The sequence below is a fragment of the Chelonia mydas genome, chromosome 3 (genome assembly GCF_015237465.2).
Source record: "Chelonia mydas isolate rCheMyd1 chromosome 3, rCheMyd1.pri.v2, whole genome shotgun sequence".
Taxonomy (NCBI): Eukaryota; Metazoa; Chordata; order Testudines; family Cheloniidae; genus Chelonia; species Chelonia mydas.
This window is the reverse complement of record NC_057851.1, coordinates 30,420,026-30,444,888: the sequence shown is the minus strand read 5'-3', so window position 1 is coordinate 30,444,888 and position 24,863 is coordinate 30,420,026. Positions and strand designations below refer to the sequence as shown.

The 24,863-nt window shown below is 39.6% G+C and overlaps 1 protein-coding gene across 5 annotated transcripts in view; it reads right to left on the bottom strand.

Moving 5' to 3' along the window:
* MBOAT2 (membrane bound O-acyltransferase domain containing 2) overlaps positions 1–24,863 on the bottom strand; it is a 214,264-nt gene that overhangs the window by 162,610 nt on the left and 26,791 nt on the right. For 2 of the 5 annotated variants that reach the window (XM_007053183.3, XM_037894108.2), the window contains exons 2-3: positions 20,835–20,980; positions 12,662–12,739 (exon numbers count right to left, since the gene is read on the bottom strand). The exons of 1 other annotated variant lie outside the window; for it this stretch is intronic. In XM_007053183.3, coding sequence (XP_007053245.2) covers positions 12,662–12,739; positions 20,835–20,980 — 224 coding nt within the window. Of the gene's footprint in view, positions 1–12,661; positions 12,740–20,834; positions 20,981–22,319; positions 24,281–24,863 lie in introns of those variants that run through there. 2 more of the 5 variants (XM_043542276.1, XM_037894110.2) reach the window with 2 other exon arrangements.

Sequence of the window (24,863 nt, the reverse complement as noted above, 5' to 3'; positions counted from 1 at the left end):
CTTCAAAGTCATCCTAATTACCTTTTGTTCCCCGAGAAAATCCCAACTTGTCAAAAGACATGAAATTGTATAAAAGATCCTTGGGTCCTGATTCCGTCATCTCAGATCTGCTTAGACTTTATCAGGGGAAGTTTGAGTCAAGTATAAGGTCCCAGTTACGCTGTTATACCCTGAATACGAGATTTGGACATTGGACTATGACCTGTGAACTGAATGCTAAAGGAACTCTTTGCAACTACAAAGCTCACCATCTCTGCTGTGAATCTGAACCTCAATGAAATGAACTCATGTCTGTATGTATATTGATCTTTTAACCATACTCTCTCTCCCTCTCGTTTTTTAATAAATTTTAGTTTAGTTAATAAGAATGGGCTGTCGTGTGTATTTGGGTAAGATCTGAAACCTTTGTTTCCGATCCTTTGGGACTCGTAGAACCTTTTCTTTTATATGATGAAATAAGATTTACAAAAATTTTCATCATATCTGTCATGAGTACCTGGATGGAAGCCTGACGCTGGATCACGTTAAGGGAACTGTGCTGTTTGGACTTCTGAGTAACCAGTAAGGTATTAAAGAAGCTGTTTTATGCTGGCTTGGTGAATCTAAGTATTGGAATATCCACCAGTTTTTGGGGGTTTTGGCTGCCCCATTCTTTGAAGTTTACCCAAATTGAGTGACCAGAGCTGGCCCCCACTAGGACCCTGGTCACATCAGCATCAGAAGCAAGCTCCCTGCAGACCAGGACACACCAACTCAAAGTGGCACCAATCTTGCTAGAACAACAGATGAAAAACCTGCAGCTGTATCTCCACTGCTACAATGACCCCCACCCCACCCCACCCCCACACCATACTTTTCAAGATCCCTTATCCTACATATCCCTATCACAACATGGGGTGTACCTCATCCAGTGTACTACATGCCCCAGTAGCAACTATTTGGGTGAAACCAGTCAATCACTATGCTCTTGAATGAACTCCCACAAGAAAATGATAAACAAAAACACCACATCATCTGTGGGTGAACACTTTTCATAAAGCAATCACTCTATATGTGACCTATCAGTCCTCATCCTCAAAGGAAACCTGTACAACACTTTCAAAACACACCTGGGAGCTTAAATTCATAACTTTGCTAGACACTAAAATCATGGACTGAATAGACACTTATGGTTTAATACAACAACCCCAAGACATGCTTCCGCCTCCTTCCTTCCTTTCCTCCCTATGACTAGAGCCACTTCATCTTGAATGGTCCTCTGAAATATGTGTTAACTACTTATGCAAAACAATCTGTTCCCCCTTGTATTTAGCTGTGATACTTTAAGACATTGCCTACACTACAACTTATTTCAGTTTAACTTACATTGCTCAGGGGTGTAAATAATTCACACCCTGAGTGACTTAAGTTATACCGACCTACACGCCAGTGTCAAAAGTGCTATGTCAGCAGGAGACCTTCTCCTGCCAACACAGATAACACCTCTCATGGCAGGTGGAGTAATTACACCAAAGTAGATAACCAACTCTCCCGTCGCCTTAGGGCATCTGCACCACAAGTGCTACACTGGGCCAGCTGCACCACTCTAAGTAGTGTAGTGTGGACGCAGCCTAAGTTTTCCAGACCTGAAGAGCTCTGTGTAATCTCAAAAGCTTGTCTCTCTCACCAACAGAAGTTGGTCCAATAAAAGATATTACTATACCCATCTTGTCTCTCTTGTAACAAGGTAGTAAGGAAAGCAATACTATTTTCAAGAGATAAGTTTCAAGCCAGCAAATGTTCTGGTGACAACTGGAGAGATTTTAGGTGTACTTGCATCAATCTGGGTTGATTTCTTTCTGACTTTTCCAGGTATCTTGTAAGAAAATAGCCTAAAAACACCAAACTACCAAAAGAATTGTCCATTTGTTGGGATCCTCTGAGTCCCATCCGCCCTCATTATTATATGACCTACCCCTAGCAAAATTTTTCACAGGCTGCCAACTAACCATTTGTAGACTGGGGGGAAAAAAAAACAAACAAAAACAAAGAAACAAAACCAGAGGAATAAGCTGGTGGAGAAAAAGCCAGGGGGAAGAGAGAAAGGATCTGCAAAAAGGAGAAGGCAAGAGGCTGAGGAAATGACAAGAGGGGAAACTGGATAGATAGAACAGAGAGATAAAGGAGAGATAACTGAGTGTGGAGAAAGTAGGATAGAATTGGGGGGAAAGGTAACAGTAAGGGAAAACATTTAAAATGAAAATACAAATCCATAACAGTTGAATTATGACTTATTAGGGTTAAGAAGTTTAAAAATTTAGGTTTCAGAGTAGCAGCCGTGTCAGTCTGTAGCCACAAAAAGAAAAGGAGTACTCTTGGCACCTTAGCGACTAAAAAATGTATTTGAGCATAAGCTCTCATGAGCTACAGCTCACTTCATCGGATGCATGCAGTGGAAAATACAGTAGGGAGATTTTATATACACAGAAAACATGAAACAATGGGTGTTACCATACACATTGTAACGAGAGCGATCGGGTAAGGTGAGCTATTACCAGCAGGAGAGAAAAAAAAAAACCTTTTGTAGTGATAATCAAGGTGGGCCATTTCCAGCAGTTGACAAGAACCTGTACAAAAAGGTTTTTTTTTCTCTCCTGCTGGTAATAGCTCACTTTACCATACACATTGTAACGAGAGTGATGGGGTAACACCCATTGTTTCATGTTCTCTGTGTATATAGAATCTCCCTACTGTATTTTCCACTGCATGCATCCGATGAAGTGAGCTGTAGCTCACGAAATCTTATGCTCAAATAAATTTGTTAGTCTCTAAGGTGCCAAGAGTACTCCTTTTCTTTTTAAAAATTTAGCTGGACTGAATCTGCAGCTCATCAGAATATTTCCTATAGTTGAGTCAATCAATAAGCATTTCACTTTTGCCACACACCCACACTATACTTACAACTACTGACTTATCACAAATACAAAGAACAGAGTTGCAACCCTTATTTACTCAAGAACATTTACATGTATGACTAGTGTATTTATTTAGCCAACCATGTGGGGACTGAAAGTTTAATACCTCTACTCACACACCTAACTCTTCTTTTCAAAATGTATGCAACTCAAAAGCTGAGGCTGATACTTGTCCTTAACTCATGCCATTGGGCAGGTATATGAGAGAGCACAATATTTTAAGATAAAGATGGAGAGTCAGCCTTAGCTTTGAGAAATATTTTGAAAACTGACAGACAGGTCTGCTGAAATGATGACAGCGAGATAAAAGAATCTACTTAACTAGGGCAGTGCAGTTTAATAAGGGAATGCTTTCAACATTATAACAAACATCACTTATGTATAAAACGTGTGTATAAAACTAGTAACATCCAAGATTACTTTAATTGAAAGATCAAAGACGGTTTATTTTCCATATTTCTAGTATGTGTAGTTTACAACAATTCTGTGCAATCAGTTTCTTCTGTTTGTGCAAGTAGTTTACCTAGCAACACAGAGAAATATCAATTTAAAATAGGAAACTATGGAAGATACACAAAAACTAGCCAGGGGATTCAGGAGTAGGTGTAGCAGCTGAAACTACTACTTCCTCCTTTTTTAAAACTGATTCAGCTTCTAAATTGATTGTGTCATTTTAATATACCACATACGTATAACTGGGAGGAAGGGGGACCTTAAAGAGACATCTTCGGACATCCCACTAGAGCATCCCACTCTTTCTTCAGCCAGGGTGTGTTGAGAGAGCAAAAGGATTACCTGTTTGTTTTTCAAGATTTCTTTATCTAAAACACCTCACCGCTGTTAGTTAAAAGCCTTCCCAGGGGAGAACAGGATTGTTGTCATTAGCCTTCCCCCACAGGAACTCCTGCTGAGCCACTAACTCTTGATAATTAACTGCATGCAGACAGATTAAATGGCTCCATTCTCCTGCAATCCTGACAATTTTTTTCGCAGAGGCAGAAAATCTCTCTCAGACATTCTATTTTGAGCTTTTCTTCTGAAACCCATTAGTTGATGTCTCAGGTCCTTGGAGGCACGATTCCCCACCATTGCACCTTCTTAGATAGCAGAAAGTCCCTGGAATGTAACACTTTCCCTCCTTCCACTGGCCACAAGCCCAAAGGCATTTCCATAGCTAGTTCCAGCTGAACGTCAGAGCCTTTCTAATCAGTAATACATAAGAACAAAGTTTCTGTTTGTTGGATGAGTAGAGATGGGAAAAGTGAGTACAGCTACTCATTCCTATGAAAACTCTCCTCCACTCTTCTTCCCTTTGTCCTTCTCTTGCCCCGCTTTCCCATCACAAGATCTGTCTTGCCAACCCCCAGCCCTGGTTCACTGCTAGCATTAGCTTCCTCTCATGCTGCCGAGCTTCTTCGGCAGATATCCCATGACTAGACTGACTTCCTCCACTACAAATTTGTTATCTTCCTAGCTAACAACTCCATTTCTCTAAATTAGTTGAATCTTACTCCCACCTTTGACTCACTCCTTAAACCCTCTTCTACTTTCTGACTCCACTTTTCTCCCCACACAGGACCACCCCAAATTCTTCCAAGAGAACATTGACAAAATATGGTGCGATCTTCCCCCTCCCCTCAGTGTCCCTTCCCTTCCGACAACTCTCTAGGTCTCCTTCTCCCCTGTCACAGACACAAAGTCTCTCATCTTCTTTCCACCTGTAACCCTCCACTTACCCCAGTGACCCCATCTCATCTCCTGATGTCTCTCATGTTCACTCCCATTCCCTACCTTCTCCTTAACCTCTCTTCCTTCACAAGTATGCTCTAGTCCAGTGGTTCTCAAACTAGGGCCACTGCTTGTTCAGGGAAAGCCCCTGGCGAGCCGGGCCAGTTTGTGTACCTGCCACGTCCACGGGTTCAGCCGATCATGGCTCCCACTGGCCACGGTTTGCCGCTCCAGGCCAACAGGGGCTGCGGGAAGGGCGGCCAGCACATCCCTTGGCCCGTGCCGCTTCCCGCAGCCCCCATTGGCCTGGAGCGTCGAACCGCGGCCAGTGGGAGCCGCGATCAGCTGAACCCGTGGACGCGGCAGGTACACAAACCGGCCCGGCCCGCTAGGGGCTTTCCCTGAACAAGCGGTGGCCCTAGTTTGAGAACCACTGCTCTAGTCTCTCTCATCTTAAAAAACCTATAGTTGACCCCACTTGCCTTTCAGCTACCACCTCATCTCCCTTTCATCTCTACACTCCTTGAACATGCTGTTTACAATCCCTGTGCAGAGTTCCTCTCCTCCAGTTCCATTCCAGACCCCCTCCAATCTAGCTTTTCCCTGCTTGCACCTCACTGAAGCCCCTCTCACCAAGGTCTCGAATGACCTCTATGACACTGCACCCCATATTCTTCACAGTGATATTATTAGGATTATGACATAATTATGATATATTTAAAAAAATAAGTCAATTGAGATGTCATTGGAAAAGTTATGATTTGCTGAATAAGATTATCCTATTTGTATGCATGTATCATTTTTGTACAGAAAGTTATGAATATTGACTATGTATCTGTATTTCAAATACAGTTACACCCATAGACGCCCATTAGACAAAATGCTTTCAATGTAGATAGTGGGTGGGGAAGAGCCTATTCGGGGCAACGGGCCATTAGGTAAAAACAATAGGCCTTAGGAAAAGCTTATCTCCTAGCTGGTGTGCCTTCCTGAGAACACTCCAAACAGTCTCTGAGTAATAGCTGCTATAACTCTACAAGGACATGTGATCAGACCACATGATGCTGGACTCCATCTTGGGATGTCAGTATTTTTCCACCGACTAATCTGGAAACCGAGCTTTGAAACAAACGGTTCCCGCCATATGCAAAAGTTATATAAGGCAGGGAGTGACAATCTCGTGTTCTTCATTCCCCACACAAGCGGGCTCCTGGAAACACCTGAGGAACAAAGACTGAACGGGGGGGAAGTGCTAAAGGAATTTCTAGCCTGTGAATGAAACACATGGGGATTTAAAGCAGTAAAGCAAGTGCAGCTTGCCCCTTAAGAATCTGCAGCCTGCTTATATCATCTCTTAGGGTGAGAATCTGTTATTCATATCCAATCTATTTAGTATATTAATACTTAGTTTGTGTTTTTTGGTTATTTGCTAGTTAATCTGTTATCTGTTTGCTATCACTTAGAATCACTTACAATCTATCTTTTGTAGTTAATAAACTTGGTTTTTGCTTTATTTAAGCAGTGAGTTGGAGCGAAGTGTGTGGGAATCATAACTCAGGGGTAAAGACTGTTGCATTTTCCTCTCCACATTGAGGGAGGGGGCAAATTTTATGAGCTTACGCTGTACAGTGGAAGACTATATAATTTTCGGTTTATACTCCAGAAGGGATGTGTACCTGGGGAGCTGAGAGTAGCCTTAGCTGTAGCCTTCCGATGCAAGGGCTGGTCAGAAAGTCTCCATGTAACTGAAGCTGGGGGTGTCCCTACCTGCATATATGCTGGTAAAAGTGAAAGCTAGAGGACTTTGCAGCTTGTCTCAGCAGCACGGTTTGAGAGGGAGCCCAGCGTGGTAGGTCAGGGGCTCAGTGGTGCCCCAGTTCCAGGTGGTTCCCCGGAAGGGGAACCCGTCATAACCTCTTTCTAGCCAAAGCTCAGAACCAGTACTCCATCCTCATCCTCTGTGACCTGTCAGCTGCTCTTCTTGAAATCTTGTCCTCCCTTGGCTTCAATGACTGTCCTCTGGTTTTCCTCCCATCTCTCTAATTGCTACTTCAGCACATCTTTTGGAAGATCTTCCTCCCCCCCTCAACTTTTTGGGAGAAGGGATTTCTCAGAGCTATCCTGGATCCACTTTTCTTCTCCCTTTATATCTTACCTGTGGGGAACCTCATGCACAAGCACAAATTCAACTACCATCTCTATGCTGACAATTTAGAGATTTACTTCCTTACTTCTCCAAAATAAAATATAAGCCTGACTCTCAGACGCCTCCTCATGAATGTCTGGTCATCAGCTCAAGCTCAGCGTGGCTAAAAACAGACTGTCTCATGTTCCTCTCTGCTCCTACTACCTCCTTTCTCTGCCATCATCAACAAAACTGCACCATCCTTCTCATCACTCAGACATGTAACCTGGATGTCATCTTCAATTCAGACCTCTCTTTCTGCCCTCATATCCAGGCTATGTTTAAATCTTACTGATTCTTTCTGTGTAACATCTCTAAGAGATGGTCTTTCTTATTCACCCACACAACTAAAAATCTTCTCCAGACTCTTATCTCAATTATTGCAACCTTCTTCTTTCTGGCCTTGACAAATGCTATCTTGCCCCACTCATGTGCATTCAGCATGCTGCTGCAAAGATCATTTTCCTAGGCCATCACTTTGACCATGTCACCTGTTTCTTCAAATCTCTCCACCGGTTCCCCCTTCACTATCACATCTAATAAATAACTTGTCTTCACTTTCTACACCCTTCACAGTCTCTCAAATCACTTTTGAGATGTTGACTCCTGTTGCCAAACAGCCAAGGATACCAGCCTCCATCATCCACATGTTAAATTTTCAAAAAAGTACCCTTGTGCTTTCTCCTGTGCTCCCCTCACACTTGGAAGGAGTGCCTAGTAAACATCTGCAAAGCTACCTCATTATCCTCCTTCTAAACTCTTCTTAACTCTCTCCTTTTCCATGAAAGCTGGACAGCAGCTAGACTGCTGGTATGCTAAGACCACTTCTGATCAAGTTGACCAGCATTGTGTTATTGTTTCCTTGTCCTACTCCATCTGTCTGTATCCATCAGCAGTTGCCTCTAGTATTATACTAAGTTCTTTGGGGCAGGGACAAATCGTTTTTGTTCTTCATTTGTACAGTGCTTAGCACAATGTTCCTGGTACATGACTAGGGCTTCTAGGTGCTACAACAATACACATAAGTCCTTTTCCTAACAGAAAAATATATTTTTCATACTTTACAATCCTAAAGACTGAACTCTATATAATAGAGTCAAGTTAAAAAAACAAAAAAATTATTCAGCAATAAACACAAACATTCCCAACTGCTATACTTGCTTAGTACACTAACATAGTATTACTTTGTAGTGTATGTACTGCCACAGTAATCAGGTACTTATACTAAATTAAAAACCATCAACTAGACAGAACTAACCCATGTGGAGCCTCATTTAAGAGCCCCAATTGCCAACTTCTACTGCCAGCTATTCAAGTAGAAGCAATTATGTTGTCAGGAATAAGGGATAAAGAACTAACTGACAATCAATTAGTATGTTAATAAAGAGCTTTGAAGATGAAAACATTAAGTATTAATAAACATGCACACCCACAATCCAATGATAATGCCTTGCATCATGCCCTGAAGGAACCACATATAAGATTTGGCCAGCTACAAGGGAAGTAAATTCTAAAGGCAAGAGATAGTCGTTGAGATAGTCTTGCTGTTGATCTGTTAAAGGTACACCAAGAGCGTTTCTACCTTTTTAGGGGAAAATGAGATTGGCATCTGGTCAATGGTATCAAAGACTGCTGACAGATGTCAGAGGGTCATAATGACAAAAGAAAAACTGCTAAGCAGAGACCCAATTCAGTGTCAATACTTTCAAACATTATGGCTGCTTTTTTTTTTTTTTTTTTTTAAAGAGTCCAGGTGACAGAGAAATCTGAATCTTAAAAGAGGAAGAACAGAAGGAACACTGATGCCTGTGCCAGTATGTTGCTCCAGGGAGCACCAAAATCTTGACTTGCAAATTGATCCAAATACCTGAGGGTCATAGGAGGAGGAAAATAACTGCAACTTGGGGGGGCACAGCAAGGCTATTTCAGATCTTTTTTCCAGTAAAGTACAGTTAACTGGTAAAAGCTCCTGCACATTTAACACAGATCAAATTCCTGATGTTCATGGGAAAAATAATCTTGTTTTTTTAGAAAGTATCTCCATCTTCTTCCTGGCAGCCAGAGATTTATAGCCCGTGTCATCTTAGTCACGTTCCCCAGTTATCTTTGTGAGATTCCTTAGGAGCTTTATAAGGCAGTGAACTTTTCCCACCTATATATGATCACGATTTGACCCTAACTGCACAGTATCTGCTTTACACAAAAAGGTTTTGTTTTGTTTAACATGCTCTAAGAGGCCAAGATTTCTAATGTTTTTCTCCTCCTGCAGCTGTTGGGATTTTTTTTTTTTTTTGGCATCTTATCACTTCCTTAATCAAAGCTGGGAATGTTTGCTTGGCCCATTCTATATTTCACTCCAAGTATGACCTAGGAAAAAAGAAATTTCACTCCCATCTTAGCTTTCACAGCAATTCAAATTATATTCTATCCTACAGTTAAACTTGTCTGTCATTGAGCCCATGACATTTAGTGAAATTTGTCAGTCAAATGTTCAATAAACACCTCATTTAGCTTACTAAGTGAGCTCATTCAAATTGAGGAACAAGGCTTTTGCTTATTTCAGCTTAACCTGACTTTAGGCATTAAACAATTATTTTTTTCTGTGTACTCCAAGACTTTTAAAAATCTTTCACTGACTGTAATTTTGCTCTTTGAGCTGGGTAATATAATATTCTAATGCCAAATTTTAAAAAAAAAGATTACAAGAAACAAACCTAGGAAAAATATTTTTATTCTGACCTACCTACAGAAGTGTGTCCATCTAGACCACTATCTCCAGCCTCCTTCTCCTTGTCTTTCTGTGCCTTTGTCCACTTAAAAAAATTTAACAGCCCACATGTTTCACCCCACCCCACCCACACAATATCCACAATAAGAAATTGATGTTGCAGGACTCCGATTTCATTCAATACCAAGCCTATTTGTACAGATTTCTCAGGTGCTGATTGTAGCTGTACTTCTACCAGAAAAGGTGAAAAATAGGGATTTGCCAGAGGCTTCATTTGTAATCTATTTATGTAATATGATACCTCTTGCAGATGCTGCTCCAGTTCACTAACAGAATGACCATTAAAGTGAAGCATGGGAAGCAGCATTGTTGGACTGCACTGGGGAGGACCACAAGGTGTGGCTTCAACACCTGTGTTTCGCCATCCATATTGGTGTTACACTAGCATAGACAACCACCAGCAGGCAGAGGAAGCAGGCTTACCCTGAGAAGATAAACTTGGACCAGTATTGAAAACAGCTGTACAACACCCAGGGGCATTTTTTTAAATACAAGGGCATCTTATGTGCATTAAAGGCTGAAAGCATTGGTGACAGAAGCAACTCCTTTTCTCCCCTATCGAGCATTACAGAATAAAACACAACTTCCTCTTGCAGGAAACCCCATAACTGAACTTCCACACTCCTGAGTGTTTAAAATCTCAACCATGGTGTTTCATTAATAGTCTTTTACTTTTAGCAGAAGCTTAACCATTTCAATAATTCTAGACACTAAACAAGATGTGCAAGTATGTTTCAGGTTTTAGCTTTAAATCTGTTATAGTACTGCTGTTTTAGTACACTTAAAGGCTACCGACTCTAAGGTCCAAATACTGATTTCCACATGCAGACTGATGTAGTTTATTGCCCTAATACAGTGAAGGTATTCCATCGCACTGGGTCAAATTTATCCCGGTTTTAATTTATCACAACTCTGCTGATTTCAAGGGAGTTGTGCCTCCTTATGCTAGGGATGAACTTGATTCACTAGGGTGCATACAATTAAATTAATCATGGTAATTAAAATAAGAGGGTGCTGAAACAAAAATACTGATTGAATATTTTTCCTTTAATCCTTCAGCATTTGTGCTAACTAAAGGAAGCTATGTTTCAATACTAAAATAATTTATGTTTCCATTTATTTATTTCAAATTTATTCTCTTTGGGATTTATTTCAATTGACAGCTTTTTATGAACAAAAAATATTAAGATGAAACATTAACTGCATATTTCTTTTGTCCTTTGGCATCAGCTTTGAAAAAAAAAAAGGATTTCATATGCAGAAATTAATATTTTTAAATTAAAAGATAAAAGCTGCCCGGTGTTATCTAAATTGTAATCTAGTAAACACCTGCACCTGTCATGCAGGAGATCGAGATCAAGACCGCTAAATCAAATATGGGTTTCTCCCTCCCACTACGGCAGTGGCAGTAAATGGTACAGGGTACATGTATGCAGCCCACAGTGGAAGGGAGATTCTTGTGCTGCATGACATGGCAACTGTTTTGGACACGTTATTGATTGGCTCTCCAGGGATCTCCATTCCATCCTTTTGACAATGAGTTGGGGCAAGAAACCAGAGAGTTGAACTTTGAGGAACCTTGGAGCTCTGACAGAGGAACCCCCTTCCTGTGTGAGGGTCAGGAATAAGAAGGTGTAATAGGTTAACAGGATGCCAGATTCTAAAATCTTGCAGAGAGTTTTTGCTGCTAAATCGAACTAGGTGGATTCCATTGACTCCAACACAGGAATATAAAGTGCACATGCAGGTGTGCGTGTGTGTGTGTGTCTGTCTGTGTCTGCCTGTGAGAGAGAGAGAGACACACACACACACACACCCCCTCCCTAGGGAATTGAACACTTAGACTCTCCCACTCCCTCAGAGATAATCTGGGGCAACTGAGACACATCAGCAGTACAAAACCAAAATTACATCTCCTTTTTGTTTCCCCTCCCTTGCTTTGCCTGTGTTGTTTTTTTAAGTAACCTCTTCAGGGAATTAAGTCTCTTGGTATGCATTTGTATGGGCCTAGTACAATGGAGCCCTAAACTCAGTTGGGGCCTTTATCTAATGTATACATATAATTCATTTTTAAAATATCCTTTTTTGTTTGTTTCCTTTAAAGGAAAAAAAAAAAACCAAAAAAACCATGTAAATGCTATTACATAGTTAGGTCTCTATTTTAGCTTTAAATTGCAGCAAAGGAGATTCAGGTTAGACACTGGCAAAACTTCCTAACTGTAAGAGTAGCTAAGCACTGAAATAAATCACTTAAGGAGGTTGTGGAATCTCTGTCACTGGAGCATGTTAAGAACAGCGTAGATAAATATCGGTCAGAGATGATATAGATAATACTTAGTACTGCCTCAGTGCAAGGGTTTGGACTACATGACCTTTCAAGGTCCCTTCCAATCCTACATTTTTATGATTCTATTATTATCAGACTAAAATTGTGTCCTAATGTGAATACCTTTTCATGTTTCTTTTCCTTTTTTAAAACAGAGCAAACAAAAAATGATGGCATTTTAAATGAATTAATATTCACTTTCATCACACAAACCCTCTTCTCATCCCAGGATCTTTTCCTTCCATTAGTATTGAGAGCTACAAAATTGTATTAATATGGATTAATCAGGTATTTGCAATCTAAGACAATTTATGATGAAGCAATGAGAAACGTATTAATAGCTGTACATTGAGAATTACAATGCTGCCTTAGCATTTCTTCCTGCAGACAGTGAGATAAGTGCTTGGCATTTCAAACAGATAAAAAAGGTGGTGTTTTTCCATATAAACAAGTCATCTTTAGCGTAATTCAAATACTGAAATGTTTTGATATTCTAATGCCAATAGCAACATGACATACTAGGCACAGTTACAAGAATAAAGCGTGTCAGTAAGAGAAATGTACGCAGATATAAACCTTATTTGTTCTTATAAACAGCTATACAGCAACTTTCTAAATAACTGTTTATATAGTCTTCATTTAAATAACTTTAAATTTAAATAAAGAAACCTAATACTTACTTGTGCATATTTTCCACTCCTATTATGATCATGATATAGTAGGAAATTCCACTTTGTACAACAAAATGTAAGGCATACCTAGAAAAAATTATAATAGTCACTCCAGGCAATCATTTTCCACTACCAACAGTCTAGCACATACATATGTTTTCCTTACTTGAAATGAAAAGATAGTTAGATTTTTTAATCCATCAGTTGTTGTTACATGCTTAACAAGATCACCTTTAAATTTACTTTAAGGTAGGTAACTGAAAAGCAAAAAACCCACCAACTTTTGCCCTTTAGTATTTTCTTATAGAAGTATCTGTTTCAATGTTTTTTGCATTCAAAATATCAGGTCCCTTATCCACTCTCTTTTACAGAGGCCCTTGACATCTTTAAATTATCTGAGCAGTCGTCTCACACAAGCCTATAACCCGAGTGGAGCTGTCCCTTATCTGAGGAAGAAGAGCATGCTGGCAGCTTGAGTTGTGAGAATTAGTCTTCGCACATCATACACAAACAGTAGAGGATGAAAGTAAAGTTCACATTTTGCAGTTCACTTGTCACATAAAGGGCAAATATGACAACTGAAGTTCCACACCAACAGTCGTGGAGACTAATGTTCTACTTATCCAAAGAAGAGGTGCAGCATGGCAAGAACAATGATGTTTTCCTAGACCAGGGGTCGACAACCTTCGGCACGCAGCCCATCAGGACAGGGGGTTCACGGCTTGTTCAGGGTAAGCCCCTGGTGGGACGCTAGATGCTTTGTTTACCCGAGTGTCCGCAGGTATGGCCGCTCGCAGCTCCCAGTGGCCGCGGTTCGCCATTCCTGGCCAATAGGAGCTGCGGGAAGTGGTGAGGACCGGGCCACTCCCATCAAATTATTTCAAACTGGCAACCAAATCACCATCAGTTGGTGAAGATTCAGTGATTAAAACAGTTTTGACGATCTGTACATTTTCTTCATTGTTTTTACATAACATGGTGGTAGAAAGTCATTTTTCCAACAGGAAAGTAGGATATTGGTAACAAATTTCCCTCTTAATAGTATTTGTGACACTACACCCCATATTCTTCAAAGAAATATGTTTATGATATGAATATGGCATAACTAAGATGTAGTTTATGCAAGATGGGTCATGTGAGATATTGGAAATGTTATGATTTACTGAATGTGATTATCTTATTTGTATGCATGTATCATTTCTGTATCTGAAGTTAGGAATATTAACTATGTATCAATTATAAAAGTGTTCTGGGGAACGCCCACCAGACAGAAAGCAATCAGTCTGGATGGGCCATTAGGGAGAACAATAGGACTTTAAACATGCTAATCCCTCACCTTCCTGAGAAGTTTCCTGGGATGTTGCTGTGAGACTGCAGAGTCGTGTGATCATGTCACCTGGTACTGGATTCCATCTTGGACTACTAGTATTTTTTCACTGGGGGAGGGGAGGGAGAATGACACTCAGAGAAAAGGATTCCCACCATATATAAATTCTTTTTAAGGCAGTGAAGTGAGGTAACCAGGGTGGGTTCTTTACTGAATCCCCACCCAAGATGACTGCTGGAAACACCTAAGACTGATCTCAGGAAGAGAAGAACTGGACCAAGGCTATAAGGTGTCTGGCCCATGAAAGGAATATGTGGAATTCTAAGCTGCAAGCAAGAAAAGTTTGTCTTCAAGATTCTCTGCAACCTGCTTAAAATGACATTTAGGGTGAGAAATTACTACTTGTAGCCAGTAGTACATTAAGTTTAGTTTACGTGTTTGCTTTATTTGCTCAGTAATCTACTTTGATCTGTTTGCTATCCCTTATAATCACTTAAAATCTGTTCTTTGTAGTTAATAAAACTTGTTTTTGTTTTTTATAAACCAGTTTGTGCAATTCATAACTGGGGGGGGGGGGAGGGGCAAAAAGCTGTGCATATCTTCCTCCACATTGAGGGAGGGGGTGATTTTCATGAGCTTATGCTGTACAGATTTCTGTGCAGCACAAGATGACACAATTTGGGGCTTACACTCCAGACACGGTGTGCACTTGGGTGCTGGGCAACTCTCTAGCCAAAGCTTTCCCATGCGGTGCTGATTTCAGTGTCTGTGTCCTTTTGCAGCTGAGTGTGGTCCTATCTCTGTGTGTGTATTAGAGGAGGCTTGAGGGCCTGGAACAGCAAGGCAGGGTGAGGGAACCCAGGCTGGTAGAATGGGTGGGCTCAGTGGGACCCCAGTACATCAGGTGGCTCCCTGAAGTGGGGGCAACAGGTTATCTATGAGGAAAATGTGTTTGATCTTCACTAGGCAAACTCTCATTTTGGGACCGTCTTAATCAAAAGAGATCAAATGGTTAAAATACCACTAATTTATTTGGAAATTTTCTTTCCCATACAAATACAGCCTAAAAATCAGCTGCTGTTGCTAGTCACCTTCAGCTCAGTTATCACAGACATTTATAAGGCAGGTTTTCCTATAAACCTTGGTCATTCATTTCTTTCAAAAACTGCCTGGTCTTTTTGATATAAAAGCAGGTCCAATTCACATGGATCTTCATGATTACAAAAAGATCCTTGCATCAGCAGAAGCTAGCCTATTAAAGATATAAGAAGGCTAATATTCATATTGGCTTTGATGTAACACTGTTTCAACTTTTTTTAAAGAAATAAATGCTACACTGAATATTTTAAGAGTATTGTAAAGATGTTTTATCCACTTATCCATCTCATTTTATGGCAATTAATACTAAGAAGGAAAAGCATTTATTTTTAAGAAAGCTAAAATTATCAATACTATTTTCTATTTCAAGTCCTTATTAGTTACAATGAATTCCGTAACTATATATTTTTTTTTAATTCAAAAGCTAAAGATCAGGAACAAGATTATGCATCTTCAAGAAACCCCACAAATACTTTACTGTAAAAAGCATGCTTTGTGGTGGAATTGCAATCCATATTAGCAAGTTAACACTCAGTCTCTAAAAGTATTAATTCTTTTATACAAGAACAGAAACGTAATACTAGCAAAGTGATTGATCTTTGAGTCATATGCAATTCAATTACAAGAGCATTCAAATGAATAGAAAACAAAAAACCTAAATATTTTAAATTAACCCATTATGTGCTAGGTACATTCTAAGGGTGCTTCAATATTTACTTTCAAAGAGGACACTATGACCTTTCTTTGTGCCCCAAATCACCATGCCAGTGTGATAAAGGTGATTTAATACTCTGTGGAGTTCACTTGAGGCAAGCAGGTTATATTATTAGTTAAGTACATTCGCGGAGGATGGTAGATTCCAAACTATTCCCTGCATTTGGAGTCTCAGAGTGAAATTGGGGATTCAGGACAGAAAAAAGAAGAGTTACTCCGTCTGGAGCTGGATTTACTATACACTGCCATCTAATCAGACAACTGAGTAGCTGGAGAGGAGGTTGGTAGATTTTATTAAAGTGAAATTTGAGTGTATTGGAATTGTATTCATTTTAAAATGTAATTTGGTTTTTTGAGAGTCTTTGAATTTTACTGTAAAAACACTGTAGAAGATAATATGTAAGGTTCTCTCTAATCTGTATATAGGTGATGACATAAGCAAAGAGATTTTCTGTACTGTCTCCATTTGCAGGCAGGAATGATACCAAACCATGTGGATTGACAGAAAAGATCAAAGACAGAAGAAAAAGTTGCTTTTTTCTCCTAAACTAAGAGAGGACTAATGTTTTTGACTGAGATGCGAGGCAGCAGAAATTTGTAATCTAATATGCTTACATATTGCCTTGGAAAAAGATGAAGTTATTTTATTCATATTTAACTATTGGAAACTATCAGGATATGCATAAGACAAACCTCATATCCAGCATTTCAGATTGCAAATTATTTAAAAATCTCTGAATTACGGAGGAGATATTGTTTTTTTCTATTTTATTAGGCTTTTTTTTTTTGGCTTCCTTTATAAAACTTTTATTTTCTAAATCAAGAGATAATTACTTAGGACCACATTCAGTAAAGTCAAGTCAAAACCAATGACACCCTAATTCATCAGTCTGGATGAAATTGCCAATGAAGGGTTTCCACAAATCTTCAGTTCTGTACTTATTGTGTAGTTTTCTGTCTAACAGTAAATTTTAGAAATCCAAATTTAGAAGGAACAATATATTTTCATTTATTTTGAAATAATCTTGTTACTTTTCCTCGAAGGAGAGGTGTGAATTATCTTTTTGTTATAAAAACACCATATCACTGCACTATATGTTTGCCGTATTTGATAAAAGGAGAGTAAGTGTAGGGTTGCCAACTTTGGTTGGACAAATTCCTGGAGATTTCAAAACATAATCTTCCTGGAGACTCTGGGACAATCCTGGAGGGTTGGCAACCCTAAGTGTACAGCATATTCCACATTACTGGAGTATTGGTAGAGAAGGGTACAGCTTGCTAAGGAATTACAGGCAGTGTAAAAAGGGAGACAGTGTTGCCTTATATATTAAAAATGTATACACTTGGAGTTTGGTTGAGATTGAAAAAGGAGACAGACTTCTTGAAAGTCTCTGGGTAAGGATAAAAGGGGTAAAAAAAAACAAAAAAAAAACCAAGGGTGATGTCATGGTAGGGGTCTACTACAGTCCACCTAAATCAGGAAGAAGAGGTGGAGAAGGCTTTTTTTTGAACAACTAACAAAATCTTCCAAAGCACAGGACTTGGTGGAGGACTTCAACTACCCAAACATCTGTTGGGAAAACAACAGAGCAGGACACAGATTATCCAACAAGTTCTTGGACTGTATTGAAGACTTTTTTTAAATTTCAGAAGGTGGAGAAAGCTACTAGAGGAGTGGCTGTTTTAGATTTTATTTTGGCAAATAGGGAGGAACTGGTTGAGAATTTGAAAACGGAAGGCAGTTTAGGTGAAAGTGATCATGAAATAGTAGAGTTCACAATTCTAAGGAATGGTAGGAGGGAAAACAGCCCAATAAAAATAATGGATTTCAAGAAGGCAGATTGGCAGAAGGCAGATAAACTCACGGAATTGTTAGGTAAGATTCCATGGGAAGCAAGTCTTAGAGGAAAAACAGTTCTCATAAACAATCTAGGGAAATACAACCTAGATGGAGCTACTATAAGGTGGGTGCATACCTGGTTGGAAAACTTTTCCCAGACAGTAGTTATCAGTGGTTCACAGCCAAGCTGGAAGAGTACTCCATTTAGGAAGGAACAATCAGTTGCACACATACAAAACAGAAAATGACTGCCTTGGAAGGAGTACTGAGGAAAGGGATCTGGGAGACATAGTGGATCAAAAGCTAAATATGAGTCAACATTATAACACTGTTGCAAAAAAAGCAATCATCATTCTGGGATGTATTAGCAGGAGTATTGTAAGCAAGACACAAGAAGTAATTCTTCTGCTCTACTCTTCACTGATTAGGCCTCAATTGGAGAATTATTCTGGGTGCCACATTTCATTTGTGGATAAATTGGAGAAAGTCCAGAGAAGAGCAACAAAAATTATTAATGGTGTAGAAAATATGACCTATGAGGGAAGACTGAAAAAACTGGGTTTGTTTAGTCTGGAAAAGGGAAGACTGAGAGGGGACATGATAATAATTTTCAAGTACATAAAAGGTTATTACAAGGAGGAGGGAGAAAAATTGTTTTCGTTAACCTCTGAGGATAGGACAAGAAGCAATGGGCTTCAATTCAGCAAGGACAGTTTAGATTGTACATTAGGAAAGCCCTCCTAACTGTCAGAGTGGTTAAGCACTGGAACAGATTGCATAGGAGATCTTGGCAGACCGGTAAAGTGCACAGACCACTACTGCTTATTGCCAACGTTAACCAAGCCAGCAGGCCGTAAGTGAGCCTATGCTGCAGCCTTAGCATGACCGAGTCAGGAGGGGAGGGGTTTTGAACTACCACAAAGGACAGCTTGACCCAGAGTCCTTCCTGATAACATCTCTGTTGAAACTGCTGAGGTATGCGTTTAAGAAAAAGCAAGAAGCTTATCTATATGTGCCCTCAGGGATGTGTCTGTCAAGCCCTCAAGGCACGCAAACTCTGCAAAAACACATCTGGCTAATTAGTAATCAGAGGGAATTCTCTTGCTTAACCTTTGAAATTGCTTGCTTAACAAGTTTTATTTGAGTGATGTGTTATTGTAATACTAATGAATAAATAAGGGAAGAAAGTTTGGGGTAGCTGGATTCTTCAGGGACTCTTCTTCTGGACACATCTTGAGGGTCTCACCGGCAGACACAAGATTGGCCATCAGAAGGCTGCCGCTGTGCCACTGGAGAGCCACACCCAACTTCAGTAATTATTGAGGGTTGGGGGTGTTTTACTAATCTGTTGTGGACATGTGTAAGTGCCTGACACTAAGTTAAGTATAGCTTTAAGTGAGAGCATTCTTGTATTGTCCTGTTTGTGCCAGTCATCTATCGGTCAGACAGCCATGTCTCCATTGATTTATTTCCTGACACCACCTGGCACAGAATAAAGCTACCAAGAGCTTTGGGTTGAAAGAACCCTACGAGTAACAAGGGCAGTTGTGGAATCTCCATCATTGGAGATTTTTAAGAACAGGTTAGACAAATGCCTTTCAGGGATGGTCTAGATAATACTTAGCCCTGCTTTAAGTGAAGGGGACTGGACTAGATCACCTCTCGAGGTCCCTTCCAGACTTCCATGATTATGTGCATGTGTATAAATAATAAACTGCAAACTTATACACATAAAACTGAAAGATAACATTAATTAAGAATAAGCCTAACTTTCTGATTTCCTGAATCTATAAGCAATGTCTGCAGCAAGCAGACGTTCGGGCATCTGTGTGGCTAAACTGAATATAGGGGCCACAATTGTAGTTCAGAATCCAAGAACTATGAAAGGGAAGGGGGAGTGGCATTAGCTCAACCTATCTTCTTACTGTTTTTAAAACATTGCCAGAATATTTTAGTCAATTAAGAAAATGCCTTGGCCAATATATACCGGTGCCTCAAGAGAAAGTTGGACTCGTTGTTGTGCCACACACCAACTAAGACAACTCCCTCTTATTTCATCCTGAACTAGCCTGATAAGTACTGAGCCACACTGCACTGAAAAAACTACATTATTCAGTCTGTAGTGTAATTTACCTACATAAAAGTAAATGCATTTCTTGTATTGCCCCTACTGCTGTTCTGGCCAGTTACAGCTTGAGTATATACAATGGTGAAGAGTATATGGCAGAAGAACCTATATAGAATATCATATATTGGGATATTCTAAGAGCAGTCACAACTGAATCTTAAAATGACACCTGCCGGAGTCTACCTTCCTTCCAGACCCTCCCTGGTGCCAGAGAAACAATCAACAATTCTGTTCACCTCCCCTCTCCCTGGTATTCAAATCTGTATTCAGTATTCAACAAAAAACAATGCAAGCTAATTGAGCAAGCTAATTTGAGATTAAGAAGTGGTATCTAGGCATGTGATTAATTTAGTATTGCCTTATAGCTCGGCTTGGACATACTAGTTTTATTGAGAAGTGTTGGTTAATGTTGATTTCATTGTACACACACACACACACACAAATTATGTCCATAAATGATAATCAAAATTTATAGACAAGCAAAGAAAGAAAAATACAGCTTGAGAATTTATCAGAGTTTGATTTCAGGATACTTATTTTGTATACTTTGACCTGTAATAGTGACAGTTTGCACTTTAACAGTTATAGAGCTTTAATTTTTTAGTCTCAAAGTCTGTCATTAAATAATTTCCTGCAATTGTGAAAATTTAAATCAATAAAAACAGAAAAAATAGACACAGATATTATCCATTGAAGCTATAAAAAAATATATACTTTCTGCAACACCTACTCAGAGCAGTATGTTACACAAATTTGTCACAAGTTGTACAAGTCACAAAATTAGTTTTTATTTTAGCTCTTCCCACCTCTCCTCCCAAAAACAGCTGCAAGACACAATCCTTTGAAAAGACTTTCAGAGAATTAAATAATGGGGCATTTGGAGTACTTTCCATCTCAGTTACACTGGGTGGAGCCTATATTACTTTGTTTCTTTCTGTACATTTGTGTACAGCAACCAAAAGAGAACACAGAAAGTAGTAAATTTAACTGTAATAAACTTCAGTAGCACTAAATACCAAAATGTATGTAACAAAACACATGAAACAGTTGAAAAAGAAGATAAAATGTTACTTACCATCCAAAACAAAAAAGTGCAAGATAAAGGCCTAAAAGCGTGGCAACAACATGTCTTACAAATGAGCTAGTTTTGCTTGAATGAAGGTACGTTCGAAACCAAATAGCCGCAAGCAAGGCAAAGAGTTGGCACACTACAAAGTTGACCTGCAGAGAAAAGACAGCGGTTATCCTACACAATCATCATACACTGAAGCATCTCACAATTTTAAAGAATTAATCTTCACACCACATTCCTAAGGTAGGAAAGTCTATATCCATTTTACAGATGGAAAACTAAAAGGAACAGAGAGGCTGATTCATGAAGATTACAGAGGAAGTCTGTGACAGATCCAGAAACTGAACCAAAATAACATAAGTCCCAGACCAGTGCCTTAACCACAAAGCCATTCCTCCATGTCTGTTAACTTTGTTTTTGAATTGAGAGATCATTTTTAGAATGTGGCCTTCTTTAGTCTGAGACTAGAGCTGACCTCTGCTCCCATCAGGGCAGAGAACCTAGTTTGATAGTCTGTCCTCAGATCTAAAAGAACCAGTGGAAGTTTTCAGAGTAGCAGTCATGTTAGTCTGTATCCGCAAAAAGAAAAGGAGGACTTGTGGCACCTTAGAGACTAACAAATTTATTTGAGCATAAGCTTTCATGAACTACAGCTCATTTCAACGGAAGCTTTGGAACTGAACAGGAGGCAGACTGTTGTGCAGCCAGATCCTCACATCAAAATCATGGCGGGATACTGTGTTTATCTTATGTTCTTTGACATCCTAAAGACCCCTTTCCTTTTACTGTGCTGTCCTCACTGGCATCTTGACTTATAATACAGGTGACCTGCCATTCTGCTGTAGGTGAAATGATTAGGAAGGCGGCTATAGCACTGGAAACAGAAGTTACATTCTGAGTCAAACTGATTGTGGCAAGAAGAGTTTTCAAAGTCTTATGCCAAGGCTGTGATGAAGTGGTTCTCTTCCTCTAACATAGCAATCACGGAGTCTTGCCAGCAGAACTGTCTTGGGCTATGGATAGCCTGATAAACTGAGTTCTCTTTACTCAGAATAGAATGTTTCTAACCGTCACAAAATTTTCCGTCTATTTTGCAGACCAGATTATTCCAAATCTATTTTTATATCAGCTGAACATTTTCAGGCTGGGGAGAACTGTAGTCTCTTCTCTATTTACATTTCCACACAAGTTATTCACTATTTCTGTAGGTGTTTGGGTAGCTTCAATCTGCAACCTGAAATTTGGACACATGCCCCTCCTTTTCATAAAAATTGTTGAAGTTTACATTGATTCACTGCTCTTAATGGTGGAGACTATTGTTCTTTCCTTCAAGAAAACATGGTACCAACATCAGACACATGAGAAATTGTTAAGCCATTTCACTTGTTGTTGACATTCTGTAGTCTTCCTTTTTTGGGAAATTTATGGAACACGTTACAGCACAACACAGCAACTGTGTACCCAGAGTCCTCAAAACTTCCTTAATACCTTTTAATTTGCTCTGGTCTTGTTGCTAGACAATCTCCTGGTGACATACACAGATCAAATATCCATGCAGACTTTCAGGTCTTCCAGAAACCTGAGACTCAACTGAACATGGAAGTCTTGTCGATATTTCCTGGCAGGAAATGACAGGGTGGCATTGGATTGGCTCATTTCTTCCTCTCTGGGAAGCCGCAGAAGACAGCATTGAGAGTCTGTCCATTTGCCCCAAAGTTTCTCTCAAGAGTGGTACTGAAGGGTTCAGGTGCATCACCCTCCTCTCAACAATCAGCCAACAAAAGAAAGTCTGATCCACATTTATCCATTCTCTTATCTTATTTCAAAATACTGCATTTTAACTTTTCAACAGCTACCCAGCCTCCACTCCAACATCAGTGCCAGCCTCAATCACCAGCTTGTCTATTTCACCCATAAGTGCCTCCATGCATTCTCCCATTAAACAGGGGAAGCCAACCCCACATCCATCTTCAAGTACCCCAGTAAAACTCATTTCAAAAGTGCCATCTGACGACAGCTAGCAAAGCAGTGAGTAGTCATTACTGCTACCAATTTTACACAATTCATGGTCAAAGCTAGTTTTTGCTAAAACGTTCTATTATTTTTGTACCCTATTCCCTCTGTCCACCCCCTTCCTCATCACCATGTCTTTGTTTCCTCCACCTGCAATGTCTTTAGACTCTAAGCTCTTCGGGGAAGGGACTGTCGTACTATATGTTTGTACAGTACATAGCACAATGGGCCACTAACCTGGTTGAAGCCACTTGGCACCATGATAATATACATGTGCAAATATTATTAATACATAAGAGTGGGTGGGTTGCAAAACCATCTGTATTTTTGATGACACTTTCTCTACATCTCTGTTTCTCCAGACCCAGACGGAGAGTTGCTCAGTTTTTTCAGTCTGGCACAGAAAAATACTTGAATTAAATCTAGTTGACTCAAGATCAATCCAGATAAAACAGATTAAAAATGTTTCATAAAAACAGGCCTAACATGGACGCCTGGAATACCACACTAAACACCTCTGACAACAAAATATAAAGTTTGTAAGGACCCTGTACTTATGGCCATTCAGCTAGTTTTCAATTTATGACAGTGCATTTATTAAATTAATTTGGATTAGTTTTTCAAGTAGAAATTGAATACCACCAGCTTCCTCTGTAACCCTCATTTAATCTGTATCACAGATTCTCCATTTTTACAAATGTCAATGCCCACCTTTGTAAGACACACTGAGACCTTATGTAAGTGCAAAGTTTATTATCGCTAAGATGTTATAAAATTTGAATTTACATCTATTGCTTTCCTTCAATTAATTTTTAACTGAACAAAGTCACACAAAACTTGACTGCCATAATATGTTCTTTATAAAACCATTTAACGTTATCCTGCAGATATAATAAAATAGAAAATGGCAGGGGAACACAATGTTAGTAGAGAAAGTAGTTAGGAGTTATGGGATTGTAAATTGCCAGGATCAGTCTTTTTAAATTAAGTGCTCATATAAAGCTGTGCAACCCCCACAGCCCTAAATTATGTTATCAGCAACACCTGCACAACCCTAAATGAAGACAATGATGTTGCACAGGGTGCCAATTAAGTTCCAAGCGCAGAGTTGTAGGCCTGTTACCAATGTTACATTGTTCAACTTATTCCTTAAAAACTACCCAAAATTAGTCAAATTCACAGTAAGCATATTTAGCTGTATATGTCCTAAAGTTCACAAACATTCACATATATGCACCCAAAAATGGAATCAAGATGTGTACACAACCTTGTGTTTCCTTTGAACTGTTCATTACACATACCTCACTGCATCTTATCTGACACTTAGATTACAGGTTTCAGAGTGGTAGCCCTGTTAGTCTGTATCAGTAGAAACAACAAGGAGTCCTTGTGGCACCTTAGAGACTAACAAATTTATTTGGGCATAAGCTTTTGTGGGCTAAAACGCACTTCATCACATGCATGGAGTGGAAAATTCAGTAGGCAGGTATAAATACACAGCACATGAAAAGATGGGAGTTGCCTTACCAAGTGGGGGTCAGTACTAACGAGCCAATTCAATTAAGGTGGAAGTGGCGTATTCTCAACAGTTGAGGGAGGGGAAATCGCTTTTGTAATGCTAATGAGGTCAATGCAATCAAGGTGGACCATTTCAAACAGTTGACAAGAAGGTGTGAGTATCAGCAGAGGGAAATTTGTTTTTGTGGTGACCCATCCACTCCCAGTCTTTATTCAGGCCTGATTTGATGGTGTCAAGTTTGCAAATTAATTCCAGTTCTGCAGTTTCTCGCTGGAGTCTGTTTTTGAAGTTTTTTTGTTGAAGAATTGCCACTTTTAAGTCTGTTATTGAGTGTCCAGGGAGATTGAAGTGTTCTCCGACTGGTTTTTGAATGTTATAATTCTAGATGTCTGATTTGTGTCCATTTATTCTTTTGCATAGAGAATGCCCTGTTTGGCCAATGTACATGGCAGAGGGGCACTGCTGGCACATCATGGCATGTATCACATTGGTAGATGTGC